At 44.4% G+C, this 16,487-nt stretch overlaps 1 protein-coding gene and 1 non-coding gene across 2 annotated transcripts in view; one reads left to right on the top strand and one right to left on the bottom strand.

Annotated features, from left to right (window-relative positions):
• The window catches only part of LOC121608787 (unconventional myosin-VIIa-like), a 36,293-nt gene that overhangs the window by 1,947 nt on the left and 17,859 nt on the right, over positions 1-16,487 (bottom strand). Inside the window, exons 23-48 of the mRNA XM_041940154.1 lie at positions 15,763-15,972; positions 14,823-15,029; positions 13,046-13,239; positions 12,884-12,956; positions 12,631-12,758; positions 12,039-12,165; positions 11,748-11,867; positions 11,062-11,235; positions 10,706-10,933; positions 9,707-9,874; positions 9,242-9,359; positions 8,868-8,994; positions 8,349-8,518; positions 7,946-8,136; positions 7,187-7,311; positions 6,660-6,817; positions 6,383-6,536; positions 5,762-5,917; positions 4,988-5,093; positions 4,397-4,510; positions 3,973-4,060; positions 3,648-3,754; positions 3,221-3,406; positions 2,713-2,829; positions 1,076-1,159; positions 776-895 (exon numbers count right to left, since the gene is read on the bottom strand). Of these exons, the coding sequence (XP_041796088.1) occupies positions 776-895; positions 1,076-1,159; positions 2,713-2,829; positions 3,221-3,406; positions 3,648-3,754; positions 3,973-4,060; positions 4,397-4,510; positions 4,988-5,093; positions 5,762-5,917; positions 6,383-6,536; positions 6,660-6,817; positions 7,187-7,311; positions 7,946-8,136; positions 8,349-8,518; positions 8,868-8,994; positions 9,242-9,359; positions 9,707-9,874; positions 10,706-10,933; positions 11,062-11,235; positions 11,748-11,867; positions 12,039-12,165; positions 12,631-12,758; positions 12,884-12,956; positions 13,046-13,239; positions 14,823-15,029; positions 15,763-15,972 (3,750 nt within the window). The remainder of the gene's footprint in view (positions 1-775; positions 896-1,075; positions 1,160-2,712; positions 2,830-3,220; positions 3,407-3,647; positions 3,755-3,972; positions 4,061-4,396; positions 4,511-4,987; positions 5,094-5,761; positions 5,918-6,382; positions 6,537-6,659; positions 6,818-7,186; positions 7,312-7,945; positions 8,137-8,348; positions 8,519-8,867; positions 8,995-9,241; positions 9,360-9,706; positions 9,875-10,705; positions 10,934-11,061; positions 11,236-11,747; positions 11,868-12,038; positions 12,166-12,630; positions 12,759-12,883; positions 12,957-13,045; positions 13,240-14,822; positions 15,030-15,762; positions 15,973-16,487) is intronic.
• Positions 1,532-1,602, top strand: trnag-gcc. The gene has a single exon. It is a non-coding gene; the product is annotated as a tRNA-Gly (tRNA).

The raw sequence follows: 16,487 nt of genomic DNA, 5'->3' as shown, positions 1-16,487 counted from the left end.
TCCAACTGTGTATATTTTATTCTGCTTGTATATTTTATTCTGTTGGCACATTTCACTTCCATATTTTAATTGTTTATTGTTTAGTATATTTTATTTTCATTCTGGTATATTTTTAATTGCTTTTACGAATATTTTTATTGCATGTTGGTTTATTTTATTGTAGTTATCTTAATTTTATTCTTTCTAATCTTTCTTATATCTGTTTCTAACATGCTGGTTGCAATGAAAGTTTCATTTTACATGTAATGCTCAATGACAATAAAGACTCTTGAATCTTGAATGTCCATCACAATTTTCCAAAGCCCCAAATGACATTAGACGAATCTTCAAATGTTTTATCTTATAGCAGCAGCTGTCCAATTTATTTTGTGTAATGTGCATTTAAACAGCACTACTTCCATCAGTACAGCAGTCACATCACACTCACCCCCTCTGCTGCTCCAACTTTCTCCTCTCTAACAGAAATACTGTCTTTATTCACACTCAGTATATGAAAAGCCACCACAGAAGAACACTTTAGCAGACAGGTGAGTATGACAGCTGTTGCATTGATAAAGTTAGTGCTGTGGAAATGTACACTATGCTGAATTTATCATGTTAGCTGTTGTAGCAGACGACCGGTATTCCAAGCCTTCAAGTTTATTTTTTACCATGCTGGCTGTGCCTCCTGCTATCAATTGACACTCACTCATTTAATATTTGCTTTTCTTTCAGAATTTACAGCGTGTGTGTGTGTGTGTGTGTGTGCGTGTGCGTGCGTGTTGCTGCCACCCACCAGCGAGGTCTCACACAGCAGTTTGCTTCCTCTGACCAGGTTGCCGATGGTAATGTGGAAGTAGGTGTTTCCACTGCTCCAGTTGGAGATCTTGGTGAAGGGGTGGGTGGTCAGGATGTCCTGCACACACACACACAGATGACCTTCAGTTGACACAGCATCAATGGGAAATGAAAGAAAGAACACCCTGTAGGTAACTGTATTAACTGTGTGCACGCGAGTCAGCAAAGCACAAAATAACCCCTTTAACATGAGTAAGGTGGGGAGGGGAACAATAATTGTTTCTCTGCAAACACAAACCTTCGTCTTTGGGTCGATGAGACTGACTCCATGCTTGTTGATGGCGATCAGCAGGATCTCCGGGAAGTTGGGCTCTGTGGTTTGCTAAAGACAGAGATTAATGTGGTGTGACATCGAAATATGTGTTGATCTCTCGTCTATCATATCGTCATTTTTACATGTACAGCAGTGATGTTTCTCTGCAGATCTGATAAATATTAATGCAGCAGGGGACACTTGATTTCTAGTTCGACAAATCAGAGGCTTCCTTGTATTTTCCCTGCATCTCTCCCTCTCAGCTGGGAAGGACTAAACAAGGTGAGAGCAGCTGAAAGATCCCGTCTGTTAATCCACCCAAACTGTGACCTCTATATCACCAGCAGCTCCTGAGGTACTGAAAGGACGCCTGATGTTTACACGACAAAATGTTTTCAAGTGGGCTGCATGACGACGAAGCAGAAAGCAAACAGGAAATGAGCATTGGTGGTTCAGTGGTAGAATTCTCGCCTGCCACGCGGGAGGCCCGGGTTCGATTCCCGGCCAATGCAACATGTCCCTTTTTGGGGGCAGCCGTGGCCTAGAGGTTGGAGAAGCGGCTTGTGATCGGAAGGTCGCCGGGTGTGGTGGAGTACCCCCTCCCCCTCCACTAGCCAGCTGATGTGCCCTTGAGCAAAGCACTTAACCCCCAATATGCTCCCCGGCGCTTGATGCAGCAGCCCACTGCTCCTGTGTGTTTCACTGCTTGTTGCATGTTGCGTGTGTGTTTCAATCAGTGATGGGTTAAATGCAGAGAAATAATTTCCCATTTTGGGATAATAAAGTAAATAAACTTAACTTACATGAGCGACTGATTTTATTTCCCCTGAAAACTGCGTAAAACGTAAAAGCTCACAGCAACACAAAGTAGATGCTGTTAATAAATACACGAGTGTGATTTTTACAGCTCCCCATGGACATTACGCTTCACGAAGAGTGTCGGAGAGAGAGAGAAAACGACGGGGGGGTCTCGTGGCGACGAGCATCACGGGTGCATCGTTCCATTGGTTCTGAGAGACCGGTGTCAAAAACGCTTAAAAAGCTGCTTTCTGTGTGGATTTCCCATGAGACACGAGGAAAAGCAGGCTGTGCAGTGCAACGTGTCGCACGTGCTATGAAGAAAATGCTCTGTGTGATGAATGAAAGTCCCGCAGGTGCGATACAGCTTTGATACAGTCGTGACAGCCTGAAACAGTGCTGAAACGCTCGTGTTCCTTTGAAATGAAAACGTGGTCGCAGTCAAGGCCGCGTGTTTGTGTGTGACGCATCGCCATCCTACTGTGTAGCTGTGGTCTATTGTGTGATTAAAAATCACGTCCCCGGCTGCCACTGTGGGCAAATAAATGTCTGAAAACATTTCTTGCTGCAGTTTGGATGGCGACCTCTAGGCAACATTAGTGCTGTGAGCCTGTTTAAGTGATGAACTGCACTACTTGTGGTTGTTTTCAGAGAAGGCAACAGATGTTTTATTCTACTAGCGTGTGGCCTGTGCTACAAGACTTCACACCTCTGTAGCATCACGTCTGTGTGCAAAATAATTTTAACTACAACCCTGACTACGACAAACAAGAATCACCCAGTGAGAGCTACAGACAGGAAGTGACAGGCTCAGGTGTGTTTACCTTGACCTCAAAGAAGGCGGAGCCAAAGGTTGGCCATTTGTAGATGATCTTCAGAAACATCAGTTTGGCCTCTTCTCTTGATTTACCAGCCTGCTTGTTGAAGTATGCAACCACAGACTGGAATCAGACAAACATATCTATTAGGATGATCAAAACATTGACAAACCACTTCAATTTTCAGCTGCAAGATATTTACACATTAAGCACACGGCCCTGAATATCTGTGTAACATCCCAGTGATTCACATCAAACCGATGAAGCAGATCGACTTCTGAATAAACACCTTCAGTATCTGAAGAAAGTCGTTTTTGGAAAATGAGATGTAACAAAGTCTGTAGGCTGGATCAACATCTGATATCCTCTGCTGAGATTTATATATTTAGTCCATTCAGGATCAATTCAGTTATGTATAATTTCAGTACCTTTTCAAAGTTAAACACTAAGCATACATGGCCAGATGTCTGACTCCAGAAAAGATAGTTTTGTCTTTGGAGTTTTGCAGGTTTACCCTTTTCCAGTCATCTGGTGACATCTGACGAATGAGATCCTGAGGAACCAGCTCCCGGAGCATCTTGGGTATTGTAGGAAAGTGGGATTTGTCGTCCTCAAACTTGACGCGGTAGATGAGTGCTGCGAGTTGGAAAACCTCTTCTCGTGAACACTTATGGTAGCCACGCAAGTATTTAGGCAGCTCCTAATTAAGAGAAGAGGATGAGTGGCAGGAAGTGTTACCGTTATATACACAAAGGTACGTTTCTATTGTAAATAAACTATAAATCAATATTAATTCATGCATACATGAATGTGTTTGTGTATGTTTATGTGCCTGTGTGTGTGTGTGTGTGTGTGTCAGGTGAACCAAAGGTGAAGTGTAGGAGACAGCTGCTGGAAAAGTAAAAGTGTTTCCTCCTGTTTCTTTGTCCTGTAACACCGACCTGGTAGTAATGAAAGATGGAGTCAGCGAAGGAGTCCTTCCCCGGAACTGTGTTGGTCCACAGCTTCTTCATGAAGAACACCTGATAGGTCAGAGAGGGAACGATTCCTGCGAGGTGGGAGGAGGGAAGAGGGTGAAATATTAATATTTGGTCAGTCATGATGCTTCAGAACCTCCCTAGAGCAGCTTCAACAAAAACTGAACATTTTAACCTTCGTGAAGGTTGAATTTATTGCAGAACTGTTGAAATATAGACCCGGGGAGCCCTGCAGTCAGCCCAGACCAGCATCTTTCATTCATAACCCACACATGATTTTGGTACGAACCGTCTTTAGCAGGCCGAGATTTCTTGATCCAGTCCGTCAAATGTCTGACAAAGTCAAAGAAGAAGTCTCCCTCTGGCACACTGATCACCTGCAGAACACATCAGATAACATCAAAACATAACGTTCCCTAACAAACTGGACCTTATGCAACCAAGAAAATGTTAAACAAATTTACACTGAACTGTAGAAATAGATTAATAAGGAAGATCAAAAGCTGTAAGATCTCTAAACAACAATTCTAATCATTTGAAATCTTCATATTGCAACATATCAACTTGCAAGTAGATTGAAAAGATGATATTGGCTTGACGACCTGTCAGAGGAAGGTCATCTGTCATTCACATGTCCTGACCTGGACGAGCTGCTTTGAAAGCATTGACAGACATTTTGTTCTGTTTCTGAGAAACGATCTTTGACCCCCGACCTTGTCTGAGATCTTGACGAAGAGGCTGAAGCCTTCAGGAGACTTGAGCAGCAGTCTGGTTGAGATGTTCTGGCAGAAATCCTTCGCTTTGGTGCTGGACTCCACCTCGAACGCCTGCAGGTTTGACACAAACAGTCTCCGTTTTTAAATAGCACTAGCTTGTGGACATTTACACCTGGTATTAAAAAGGGGTCAGTATCCAGGTGTCTTATCTGGACAATAAACAGTCTGACCTTGCCGTTGTGTTTAACACCTGGCCTTTTTAAATCGTTCTCCTTCACTCCTCACTGAATTGGAGGCGTGTCTTTCAACCATCTCGCTTGCTCGCTCTCTAAATTTGAACAACCTATATTTTATGTTGACTTCTGTATGTTGTGCAGCCTCCAGGTAGCAGCACGCTGTACAGATTACGTCTACACCTACATAAGGTCAGGACCAAGAGCCAGCCTACCTCCAGATGTGGTCAGACAGAACTGATCACAACACTTTGCATTAACGTGTTTTTCCTTACCTGGATATCGTGTCCAGATACAGATCACGTTTTAATACCAGTTGGAAATGGGTTGTTATGCCAGTATGTGTGTTTCATACCTCGTCTGTGTCATCAGGGAAGTAGACTTTGTGGAAGATCTGGGTTGTCTTATGTTGGATGGCCTCCACTTCCACCAAATGAGGGGGATATTTCCTGGAGCCGTTACTGTCACCACGACAACAATGATAAAAAGACAAACAAACGGTCAGTCCGGTCGTTTTGTGTGACAGAGAATAAAAAGCTGTGAGCTTAGTTTAAAGTTTAAAATAAGTAAAATAAGGTCTGTTTTTATTTCACCATTTTTACATTTTAGCCGCAGTTTTCATGACAAAGTCAGTCAGTTATATGATTGACTGTCCGCTCATTCAGACCAAAGCAACATCCAATGACAAAACTGGCTTTGCTCTGCGTTTAAGACAAAGACTTCATAAAAAAAATGGAAACCAAGTTTGAAAAAGCGACATTGTCAAATACAAACTGCAGGAATTAATTAAAAAAAATTAACAATAAATTGAAGAAACTACATGATACAACATTGACCTGAGTTTTCAATATTCACTGGGTTCTTCCATAATTTTATGGTGATACATCACATCTTTACTTAATTATTTTCATTAAATGAAGTTCCAGATTTAGAACATTTGAAACGTTTTCCACTGAGAACACGGTTGTTTTCTGCCTTCGTTAGACATTAAAAAGGTGACAGGAAATCAGGGATGACGTGCGACAACAACCAGCATGTTGTGTCTCTATAACCAAAAGTCTGGTACATATAGTTATAACTCTGAAGGTACACGTATTTAACAATAATCAGTCAGTCAGTGAAGTTTTACCGTAGCGCTTTGTGCAGCCTCTGCATGCAGTCTCCAGAGAGCGGGTGGTGTTTCTTGGACTGGAGGAAGCGCTGGATGTGCGGCAACAGTACGTTACTGGGAGGAAAGAGACCAGTACACAACCACAGCAGCTCCCAGCCTTTCTCCTCACTGTACCTGCAGCAGCACAAAAGTCCCGTTCAGCTGCATGTAAACATCTGTTCTGTCTGCTGTGCTAAGACAGCCTCTAATAATCTAATCTAATCTAATAATCAAAAGCGGCACTGTAAGAATGTCAGAACATTTGAGTTTGGGCTGTATTACATTCAGGATTGTACCACAGAACTCTGGACCCTGCACATGGGCACTCTCTATGGACCCTCCCTGCATCCACTGCTATTCATTCTAGTACTTGGTGGGTCCTGCTCACACAAGGGCCCAGTGCTCAGCTCCCTTTCCCCCTTGTCCTCCATTCCTGCTAATTATATCTCAGTAGTAGATTCATGAAAATCTGGTGTGACTTTAAGGAAAAGAGTGAGATAACTGTGAATGAAAGGTGTAAAGCTACCGTTAGCACCAAGATATTATCATCACTGATTAAAAGTGCAGCGATTCGAGTGATTATGGCGTCAGTTTACACACTTGACGTGGTTGTCAGTGAGCTGTTTGATGATCTGACAGAAGATCTCGTCTTTCAGAGGTTCGGCCTTCAGCGCTCCTTCAAAGATCTGGTCCGTCAACTCGTTGACCGAGCGCGTCCTTTTGGACGGGTAGTCGCCCATGTACTTCATCATAGGTGGGACAAATGTCAAGGAGTAACACAGCCCGGTCAGCTGGAATACATGAACATCTGGATGTGACAGAGTGTGTTTAATCTGAGCGACGCCTCAGATGTGAAAATCAGCTGATTAAAGGATATCTATGAAGGACATGCAGGCGTCCTGAGCCAGCTCCTCGTGGTTCACGACCTTCTTCAGCAGCGGCTGCTTGAGCGGCTCTCTGGTGCAGCTCCACATCTTGTCCTTCCCACGATTCTTAGTGACCATCACCCTGCTCAGAGTGTGCTTGGGAGGAGGTCTGGAGGGAGCGGGGGTACATGAGCGACACGTTGACGTGATGGTGTACAAACACACAGCACACAGAGCGAAAGCATATACGTTCTGTGGGGGTGAAACTGTGGACCGGGAGCGTGCTGATAACTTCTGGATCTAACTGAAGGAAGTTCCCAGACAATCAGACCTGCAGTCCACCACACGGTGTGAGAACAAACCTGTGAGTCACCTGACATTGTGCCGGTGAATGATTTGACTTAAAGGTAAACGAAGACCACTGGAGGGCCGAGGACTGTGAGAAAAGACTCAATAAACCCAGTGTGTGGGTGTACTGCTTGTGTTCATAGCGATGTGTACCTGTGTATACTGTGTATGTGAGTGTGCGTGAGCGTACCTGAAGTAGTCGTAGGAGAACTCCTCCAGCGTGTAGGGTTTCATCCTGCCGTCACTCTCTGGCAGGACGAGCTGCGAAACACGAACCGACTCCTGACGCTGGTCCGGTGTCATGGTTACCAGCGCCTGATTGGTTACAGTACTGCACATCAGATTACATTACATTCATAGAACAGATGTGTTTGTTCAAAAAAAGTGATGGCAATATACTGAATTTTTCATTGTTAAGCTGAAGTTTCACTGTGGGGAAAAAACTTATTGGCTCTTCCCTTCATTCATATCCATGCCTGAGAAGAACATGTTCATATTCGGTCCAGTCTGTGTTTGCTTTGTTTGTAACTGGAATTTAAATGTTATTTCCTCATCGTTACTGTTATGAGTCGTTTCATTTGTCTGCCATGGACTTACACTCAAATCAAATCTGTATCCTGTTGTTCGTTGTTACTGACATCTGCTCTTATATCTTCCACGAAGATAACAACAAACAATTCTGACTAATAATCAGACATTTTTGGCTTTTTTCTGCTTGTTGGGAGATCGAGTTGATAACTACTGAAGTGGTCGAAAAATACTTTCTAAATTAAAAACGGTGAGATGAAGTCTCAGCAGGCTGAGCTGTGACACAGTCACCGCCATCAGCGCAGCCAATAACACGAAAGTGCTTCGTCACCAGATGAGAGGAAGAGGAGGTCAGCGCTGTAAAGACGAGTCGTTTGGTTGAGAAACAGACGTTCATGTCATAAAAGCGTTTTACTCTCACCACGATGTCTTGCTGAGGTCGGGCCATGGTGGGCAGGACATAGACGCAGTCAGCTGGGAAATCTCCTTTCTGATTGGTTCGTTCGTTGACGCCGTGTGCCCAACCGGAGTTGAGGACCTGCTCGCCAGTGTCCTGGTCCAACAGGATCAGGTCTCCCTTCAGGAAGCTCAGGAAGGTTGACTCCTCCCCAGCTGTGGAAGGAGGAGATGTACTGAGGCGTTCAGGTGTTACACTGTCTCAGGTGAACTCTTTTAATGAAATGTAAACATTGTGTTCCTAGTTTTTCTGCATACCTTTGAGAACATTTATGGTCAAAACTACCAAAACAGTTCAGTCCTCAAATTAAAAAACAAACAAATTCTTCGTCCCAGTTAAAAATCTCCTTCTCGCGTTCAGGACTTACTGGGGTTGGGGTTGTCCTGCAGCGCAACCACAAACTTCGACCTCTTCCTCAGGCCTTCCAGGAAGGTCACCACCAGGTTGCGGATGTCCTCCGCGTTGTTGGAGGTAAAGGTGTACTCTTCTCCTTTGATGGTTGCCAAAGTGAAACTCTGGCTCTGCAACTTTCCTCCCCTGAAAGAACGAGTCCTCCACATCAGCCAACATCAGCTCACTTCCTTCTTTTGCTCCAGACAAACGGAGTTTAATTCAAACAGCAATGAAGAGCTCTGACACTCGAATGAAAACAAATGCCATTATTGTGCAGTTGTAAAACAGCTGTTTTTCTTTGGAGGACACTTTGAAGAGAAAGGGGAGGCTGAGTGAAAAAAAGAAGCTAAATAATCAAAAATGCCCGAATGGAAAATAACCTGGAATGTGGAAGGAAGCAGGAAGTGGATGAAAGAGGAAGTAAATGAGAGGGACAGACAGCAAAAAAAAGGACTTCAGCAGTTAAGTGACTACAGCTCCCAGCATGCCTCACCTGCTGCTGGAAACCGCAGTGATTTCTGGGAAGGAGAGCTCTAAGAGGACCTGCTCCTGCTCGTCCACAAAATAAACCCCGGTCCAGTTGACGGCGACGATCAGGTCGTTTTTAGGCAGACTGGGACCTGAGAGAGAGAGACAGAGGAAAGGTTTCACGCCTGAATGACCTGTCATTAACAGGAAGTCACCTGCCACCTGATGACTGCTGCTTCAATCCAGACTAGAGATCTACGGCAGCATCAGGCCGTCACAGAATGTAACTGACAGAAATATGAAAGAGCAGCTGTGTTTTGGGTGACTGGATACTGATTGGTTCATCCTTGTCCCCCTTTGGTCACATGTTCAGGTGGAAAAGAGGTCGCACATGCTCACCTGAGAACTTGAAGGCTTCGTAGAAACGAGAGAAGAGCAGAGGCCACTTGTGGCGAGCGAAGTCCACGACTTCCTCCTTCACCTTCTGAGGGTCAAACCTCTTCTGGGTGTAGATGCCCTGAGCAGGCCGAAGACATGTTTGATTATGTGCAAGAGTGAAGAGAGGGATGACTATGAGGTGTCTTCATGTCAGGTGGTGTTACATAGTCAACGTGCATGAAAATATATGCTAATTGTTTTCTTTGTCCTCATTACTGTCCTCCAATATGAATGCAAAGTCAAACAAGCAAAACACCCCCTGTCGATTTAAAGTAATCCATCCAAAACTGTTCACAGAATATTAAAATATTGTCAAGAGCTTAGGCAAGACTGATTGATTACTGAGTGGATGTGTTAATATCAGTGTTAATATCTTCTTTAGTTCTTTAGCTACAATACATTGCAGCAGTGTATGTCTATATCTACCTTCTTGTGTGCAGCCATGATGAAATGAGCCCATTTCTCCACCGTCCTGGAGGTGCTGATCTCTCTGTCGGGGATGTAGGAGGGAATGAGGCTCAGCAGGCGTTCCAGAAGGATCTCCGAACCGTAGTCGACGTAATACTGCTGAGAGGCCAGTTCTGCCAGGTCATCCTGCAGACAGACACACAGATGTGTTTGTCTGGACTCGAGCTGATGAAGCAGACAGCTGTTGTTGTTGTTATCACTCCTCTGCGGTGGCCATTTGTCCTTACTATTATCAGTATGGACACTGTGACATTACTTGTTGACGAATTGTGCATGATAATTAGTGTTCTGTGCATAATCATTTTATAAAATATGTGGCTTTTTAACATATTTCCTTACAAAAGATGATGCAAAATGATGCACTTCATCAGTTAAAAGAGCCACAGCTGACGAGTTCACAGGTTGATTTCTGTGTCATAAAGAGACATTAAGATCTCTTTTTGCTTCGCTCTGAGCATTTCTCCTTTACTAACCCACACGCAAACATCCACACACCTTTATAGGCATTCACACACACACCTTACAGGTGCAGATAGCGTAGTACAACTCAGTGTCACCCCCTGCACACCTGTTGTACTCGTTGTATCACTATTATACACTTTAAGAGCAGCTGTCTGTGTGCAAGGGTCAGTGTTGGCCTGATAAATGTAAAATGGTATTTTAAACATTGGCATTTTGAGGTGAGACTGTGTCCACAGTTTACTTATTGGTCTCTAATCTCAGGGTGGTGCCCCTCTTATTATCAATTCAAATTAATAATTGTATTGGATCAGTGCAGTTATTGGTGTGGTTATCTGCTAATAACCAAACTCCAACATGGGCCGAAGTGACAAAGTGAAGTGCACTGATAGATGATTGGTCTTTGAGTTTACACTTTCTTCTTCAAGCCTGACAACAACTTAAAGGGAATAATTCAGCATTTTAGGAAATACACACAACACACAATAAAAAACGCACCCTGTCACAGCGGTACTCTCCGAACTTGACGCCCCTGACGGTTTGTTGGTAGATGAGGTTGGTGGCGACCTGGTCGTCGGCGGGGCAGTGCCAGGGCGTGAAGATCTCCTTCCTGAAGAACAGCCTCCAGGGGGCGTTCCTCTCCTGGGCTCCCTGCTCCTTCGCGTACTGCTCGCACTGCGACACGGCGTCCATCACGTGATCGTTCCCACTGCCTAAAGAGGAGACCTGCAGGGGGAGACAACACATTTACTGCTACTCTGAGTTACTCAAATATTTCTAACCACCAGTTAACACATGTAAATGCTCTACAGCCTTGTGCGTGTGTGTGTGTGCGTGTGTGTGTGTGCTCCCACCTTGTCAAACAGGGCGATGTAGAGCGAGAACCCGAATCGGTCCCGCAGGTTGATTTTGTCTGACAAGGCTGTGCAGAGCTCCATGGCTGTGGTGGCCGAGTCCGTCAGCAGCGTTTTGGTCGTGCCGTCCATGAACGTCACCGGCAGCATGATGGGCTTCTTCGACTTGGTGGCCTGGAGGCAGATTTCAGAGCTGAAAAGCCTGTTGATTTCAGCTGTAGTTGCCTCTCGTGGTTCTCGCTCTAGACTCCATCTAACTAATGAGCCTCTACTACAGCACTGTCATTTACTTATGATTATTCATCAGCTTTGTTTTTGATACTGTGTTTCTGCTTTTGCTGTATTTTTCAGCATCTTTTTGTATGAAACATGCTGTACAAACAATTTCACTCTTATTCTCATTTAATTTGCAGAAGTAGTATATAAGACCGTCTCAGACTGTCTGTTCTCAAGACCAGCAAAAACATTCTTTTCCTCCACTGAAAGTTCACCTAAATGCAGTGAAAACTCAGTGTTGGAGTTTTCCAACAACACCTAAACACAACATGAATCTCTCCTTGTTAGAAGATATTTGTCAGTCTGTAAATACAGCGTAGCACAAGTTTAATCCAATTATTAGAAACCATGAGGCCAAACTGTTGCTGCAGTCAACCCAAATGTGTGTGTGTGTGTGTGTGTGTGTGTACCTGCAGCTCCAGCCAGGATGGAGGTTGCGTTCGCGTGCCGTTGACAAACGTTCGTCTCAGCCTCTCTTCGCAGTACGGAGCGTAACCCGGCGGCCCGCTGCTGATGAAGTTCCTCAGGTACTGAAGGTAAACAAAACCAACGAACAGCTGTGAGTTCCACACACACGAAAAGCAAACAGCAAAAAAAAAGGTGTTCATTCCTGAGACGGACAAAAATACGTCGTCTTTCTGTCTATAAATGTAGAAATAAACTCTGGAAACAAAAAGAAAAAGAAGTTTGGACGTCCTGACCTTGACAAACTTGTCTGAAGGGGCGAAGCAGCCGACGCACAGAGAGATGAGGATCCAGCCCCGAGCGTGAGAACTCTTAGACGGGTTCTGACTCAGCTGCTTACAGATCTGACAGTAGATCTCATCCCTGACGCGCGCGCACACACACACACACACACACACGCAGGTTATACTTCGTTTTTTTGACAGACATACAGGAACATCAGAGGAAAACGTCAAGCTGATGAGTTCAGAAAAGATGCATGAAACCAGCTCCAGGCCTCCTGAGGCTCTCTTAAACTGAAGAGCAACTTTTAAGTCGAGCCCTGATTTTCACACACAGCTGATTCGGGTTTTCAGATCTTTTGCAGACACACGTGCATGCAAAGAAATGTTTAAAGAAACTGCTGCGGCTCTAATATGAGATTGTTTTTCACAATAACAGCACAGATTTGACTTGTTTTGGTTCATAAATGCATGATTGACGCATATAATGAACTTAAGGAATGGATATTTATGTATGTTTAGGAAAATACATTTTGCCATTAGAGCTCCATCATGATCTGTGTGTGTGTGTGTGTGTGTGTGTGTGTGTGTGTGTGTGTGTGTACACCTCAGGCCTGGTCTCAGGATCCCGTTGCCGATGATGAAGTGAAGTTTCTCCAGATTGGATGTTGGCCGGTCCTCCAGCATGCTGTTGCCGTGGAGACTGTACTCACCATCATTAAGGCGCTTGGTGACCTGAAACGCATCACACCGTAACTTTTAGTTCTGCAGCGTGACACCTACAGCCGAAACCATCAGAGAGCCAGCCAGCTTTCACAACCCCCCCTTCTTCTTCTTCTTCTTCTCTCTCTGTGTCTCACCTCCTCGGTGATCTTGGATTTCTTCTTCAGGGTGAGCGACACCAGTTTGTGTCGGACGCTGTTCTTCTTGTGGCTGTCAGAGTGAGGCGTCTGGAGGCAGGACGAGACAGGAGACATGTTGGGACGATGTAAAGAAAGGTTTGATGAACTAACAGCAGCCACACCTCTCCTCTTCTTACCTCGCCCTCGCCCTGCAGCGCCTGCAGCTCTCTCTTGTAGGTCTTCTTCCCCAGCGTCTCATAGATTTTGGTCATGACGGGGATCTTCTCGCTTCCATCGCTGATGGCTGTGTGGTACTTCGGCTCCGGCAGATCTCCCATGAACCTGAGCACTGTGATCCACACCGCCAGAGCAGCCTGGGCCGCAAATACAAGGAATATCTCTTCAAGTTTATGAGCACAGATTAACCTGGACTGCAGCATAACTGGATTTGTGACCCTTTTTCTGGAGTCAATAATTAATCGAGGCAGCTTTTATTACACAGATATATGTTATTTTGACACTTACAGCAGTGTTGCCTTCATAAGATCACACACAGTGAAGGATTTGAGATAAAACAAAGCCCTCAAGTTGCATCTGAAGCCATTTTTACAGGTCACAGTGCTGCAGTTTAAGAGGCAAAACAGGTTTAAACCCTAAGCAGGAGCTAAGCTAACACCCTTCTGGTGTGTCACATTGTTTGGATTCATTAAGTTGATGTGTTTGACAAACTACTGACTGATTTCAGTGATGTTCAACATTTCCTGGTGTGATGGCTGCAACTGCTGCCACACAGCTGATATAAATGTCGGTAACCATTCTACACTCACCTTAGTTTTCTTTACATTTAATTATTCATTTAGTTTACCTTTTTGACCTCATGACATCCACATTGCACATACAGACAGCAAATACATTAAGGATGAGACATACCTTCTGGTTTCATACAACACACACATATTTATTTAGCAGAAGTCGACAGTACAGTAGTTTCTATTTGTAGCGCGCACATTTAGTTAGCTTCTGTACAGTCACACTGCACTTTGTCTATTTAGTTTGTCTGAAGTTCTAATGGTTTATTTCTCTGAGTTACCGGTGTTGAGGGTCTCGCTGCTGCTGGAGGGACATCGGGGCCAGACCTGAGCAAAAGGCACGACTGTGGGAGCAGACCCGTTAAATGCAGGAAGTGGCCAACTGGGCTACACCAAGTGCCTGCAGCATCCGGGTGTGATTTTCAAATGTTTAGTTTAGGATTTTCTTTGTTTCTTCAAATTATAGTAGAGCCTTTGGTGTTTAATTATCAAAATAGCCTTACTGCCAGACAAGTTGTCCTGTTGTGTTTTATTTGTAGTCTAGTTGGTAATGTTTGTTTCTTGTTATCCCCTTCGTTTCACAATGGTCTGATCAGCCACTATATATGTTCCCCTTTGTGTGCAGTTCGTGAGGTCTATTATGTGTGCCAGGTCTGTTCTTGTGTTGGTTAGGTCAGTTCAATCTATTTTGTCTTTATTATGTTAGTTTGGTCTGTTCAGTTCTATTCAGTTAAGTTCTGTTCAGTTGACCCCTTTTATGACTTCATTTTCTTGTAAATAAATCATTTTTTCTTGGAAATCCACCTATGTCTCCTCATGCTTGCCTGCTTGTTCCCTCACACCTGGTTACAGCTTTAAAAGTGTGAAATATTGCAGCATTCATCGTTTCATATTGTTGGAAATCAAACACAAATATTGTACTAAATGTTATTTTTGATATTTTAGACAATAGGTGATCAATGGATGAACGATGAAGTGATTTCATTTGGAGTGAAATCGTTTTCTGGAGTTTGTTTGTTTGTTTCAGGGCAGATAAAGACGACATATTTAACTATACACACCCAAAAATGTAAAGCTGACCTGGCAGACACATGAGCATCTTTCAGAGAAGCAGAAAAACCTGCACTGCTGTATAAAAGGTGACCTACCAGCTGGTCTCCCTCGTCGTCGTGGAACAGCAGAGGCTGTTTCAGAGGCCGGCGGACGTAGGTGTGCGTGGTGGTGCCCTGGAAGTAGGTTGCGGCAAACTTGGCGAACTTGTACTCTGACAAATCCTCCTCTTCGTCGTCCTCGGGAAGAGGAAGAGCCTCGTCCAGATCCTCCTCCTCCAGCTCACGATGGGTCCGCTCCAGGTCCTGCAGGTGAGACGGGGCCGTCAGGTGAAAACCTAGACACTGCAAATCTGTTTCAATAATGTTTTCAAATGAAACTCAGTGATAGATTTTGTACAACGATGTCGTCACTTGGTGTATTTAAAGGTCCGGTGTGTAGAAGGGGCAAGTCACGCCATGTTGTACCGCCATGTTTCTACAGGAGCTCAGGAGGGGCTTTCAGTATTTACATTTAAGTATATTTCAGCTGCTGTTGGTACATTTCATTGGTCTATTTTATTGTTTATTGTTTAGTATATTTTTATTGTCTTAGTATATTTTCATTTCTGGTATATTTTTATTGCATTTAGGAATATTTTTACTGCATGCTGGTTTATTTTATTCTAGTATCTTAATTTTATTTTAGAATCTTTCTTATTATCTTGTTTCTAACATGGGGGTTGCAATGCAAATTTCATTGACATGTCACGCTCAATGACAATAAAGAAATCTTGAATCTTGAGGGGTGAGGCTAGGGGTACTCTCTTGGTTGCAGTCTGCAACTTTACCACTAGATGCCACTAAATCCTCCACACTCCATGTTTAGACCTCCGGTTAAAGTAAATCTATAGCATATGTATCAATAACTGTAAGGTTTTTTGTACTCTGTACTGTATAGACAGAACTGTGACTGTAAACTTAGTGGTTTAGTGTGTTTTGGCTCTGACTTCCAAGAGAAAACAGTTCATCTGATCTACAGGGAGAGGAAAAACTTCACCTCAAAGCCGGCGGGCGCTTGTCCCTCCTGGCCGGGGAAAGAGGCCGTTGTCCCCAGGAAGCCGAACATCTTGTCCACCATGTCCGAGTCGTTGACGGGCTCCATGCGGGCCTTCTCCATCTGCTCCACCATCTCCTTCTTCCTGCGAGCCTCCTCCTTCTCCTTCTTCTCCCGCTCGGCGTCCTCTTTGGCCAGCTGGGCCAGACGCTCCTGAAACGATGGTGTAATAAGAACAATAAATATTAATCTTTTTTACATTAGGAGCCACCTGGTTCCTTCTGCAGGAGCAGTTTACAGCAGAAAACATAACATCTGCAGTGAAGGAATCAAATCAAATCACAGCCCTGACCCACCTGCAGCAGCCCAACACCTACGTCAGGATGCTATTTGTAGACTTTAGCTCAGCTTTTAACACCATCATCCCAGACAAGCTGGCGCTGAAGCTACACACGGTGGGTCTGCCTGCGTCTCTGTGCCACTGGATCAGAGACTTTCTCACCAACAGGCCTCAGGTGGTGAGAATAGGGAACATCACATCATCCCCTCTGGTCCTCAGCTCGGGCACGCCACAGGGTTGTGTGCTCAGCCCAGCCCTCTTCACCCTGTTTACTCACGACTGTGCTGCCATCCACCCCACCAACACAGTCGTGAAGTTTGCGGACGACACTACAGTAGTGGGTCTCATCTCAGATAACAACGAGACCCACTACAGAGAGGAGATACAC

This window comes from Chelmon rostratus, chromosome 7, assembly GCF_017976325.1.
Source record: "Chelmon rostratus isolate fCheRos1 chromosome 7, fCheRos1.pri, whole genome shotgun sequence".
Taxonomy (NCBI): Eukaryota; Metazoa; Chordata; class Actinopteri; order Chaetodontiformes; family Chaetodontidae; genus Chelmon; species Chelmon rostratus.
This window is presented reverse-complemented; position numbering and strand designations above follow the sequence as displayed.